General features: G+C 51.8%; 1 protein-coding gene across 1 annotated transcript; it reads right to left on the bottom strand.

Annotated features, from left to right (window-relative positions):
• Positions 1–277: 277 nt before the first annotated feature.
• LOC123843513 (melanoma-associated antigen B1-like) lies at positions 278–1,312 on the bottom strand. Its single transcript, XM_064574808.1, has one exon. The coding sequence runs from the start codon at positions 1,310–1,312 to the stop codon at positions 278–280; it is 1,035 nt and encodes a 344-aa protein (XP_064430878.1).
• Positions 1,313–1,714: the final 402 nt, after the last annotated feature.

Below are 1,714 nucleotides of genomic sequence, written 5' to 3'. Positions count from 1 at the left end.
AGAAGATGCAAGGATTTTCAGGCTTTATTACACAACACCAAAACTACTCTTACTCTTAAATCTGACAGCAATGTGTGATCCATGTCATTTATAAACTTGGATTCTGAATCTAAATAAACATTCTATTGAAAGGAACTATATTTGTAAGCTACCAATGTATAACAGGAAAACAAAGAAGATAAATATTATGGCCTCACCAACCCCACTTTAGCCTCTCACTACTTCAACGCTGGCAGCCCTCCTCAACAACAAAGCGAAGACTCTGCCTCAGCCCTGTCTAGGGACGAGAGGAGCGGCTGGACTTGGCCCGGGAACGTGCACCGGCCTTGGTAACAGAGGCAGCCTGGGCTGCGGCTTGGGCTCGGGCTCGCTCTTCCTCATCTCGCAGAGCCTCTTCATAATGGAATGGGAAGGCACTGGGGACGGTATCATGAACCTTGGCCAAAAACTCTAGGACTTTCATCTTGCTGGTCTCAGCATGGGCCCTCGGGCCCCACAGGAACTCGTAGCGTGGAGGATCACTGTTGGCCACCTGGCGGTACTCCAGGTACTTTTCCTGCACCAAATCTTGGGTGATGAGCTTCCTGGGCTCCCCAAAGACTAAATGCCTCCTTCCATCGTAGATGCCCAAAATATTCAGGAATCCCCAGATATCTTCCTCAGAGGCGCGGTTGCCATTCAAGAAGATCACACTCAGAAGAGGCATGAGAAGCCCATTCTTAGGAAAGCCCGAGATGCTGCTCACACTGCCGTCACTGGTGAGGTCTAGGCTGCTGACGAGGGCATAGGAGTGACCGCCTGGCTTGACTTCCTTTAATTCTAGGCCAAAGACCAGCTCCATGTGCTCGGAGGCTCTCCTGAGGATCTCGGGGAAGTGCTCCCTGTGCCTTTTGTTGACCATCTTCAACATGTCTGCCTTTTTAATGGGTTCCCTCATTGTATGCTTTTCCAGCAGGAACTGCACCAACATCCCCACCTTCCTGGTTAGAGGATCTTTGCGAGCAATCTCAGGGGAAGTTGAGGCCTGAGAGGAATTTTTATTTTCCTCAACCTGGCTCTTGGCACCTGCATTAGCTCTCGGGCGTGAAACACCTGCAGCAGCACTGGTGGTGGCCACACCTTCCTGGGGCTCCTGGGAAGTGCCAGGAACAGGGGAACCTGAGGGAGCATCCCCAAAAACAGGAGAGGAGGAAGGAGTGGTCTCTTCCCCCTCTGCTGTGGTGGCCTGAGCACTCGTAAGACCTTGGGTCTCACCTCTGTTATGGCGGCGTTTCTCACGAGCACGGAGCTTACTCTTCTGACCACGAGGCATAATGGCTGTGATCAGGGATGGCAGGTAAGGGTGTGAGCCAGTGGACAGGTGATTTGGGCCCCTGCAGGAGGGAGAGTAAGATGGTTTTATCACCTTCAACAAGTAGATTCCACTTTGGTTTTATCAAAGGCCACCTCTGCAGGATCCTTGAGGGTACTGTTCTAGGACCCCACAAAGGATCCTGTTCTCTTGGTCAGCCTATCCCCTACGAATCCCAGAGAGGAACCACGGAACCCTTAAAGTGTGTCGTATTTGCATCCTGCTAGCCCTGCCTTGGGTTTACTCAGGTGAGAGCAGGTGTCTGCAGTGAGGCCCCCTGTCTTCTGGCATGTTGGGTCCTCTCCGTTTATCTTTAGTATAATCATGTCAATTCTTGGCAAAGCTGGGGCACCCTCCCCTCTG

Source organism: Mirounga angustirostris, unplaced genomic scaffold (assembly GCF_029215605.1).
Source record: "Mirounga angustirostris isolate CCGP_5_RB_7025 unplaced genomic scaffold, mMirAng1.0.hap1 SCAF_11, whole genome shotgun sequence".
NCBI lineage: Eukaryota > Metazoa > Chordata > Mammalia > Carnivora > Phocidae > Mirounga > Mirounga angustirostris.
The sequence above is the reverse complement of the archived record's forward strand: the minus strand, read 5'-3'. Positions and strand labels throughout refer to the sequence as shown.

Coding starts and splice junctions, on each gene's coding strand:
- LOC123843513 (XM_064574808.1), bottom strand. CDS start 1,312: ATGCCTCGTGGTCAGAAGAGTAAGCTCCGTGCTCGTGAGAAACGCCGC.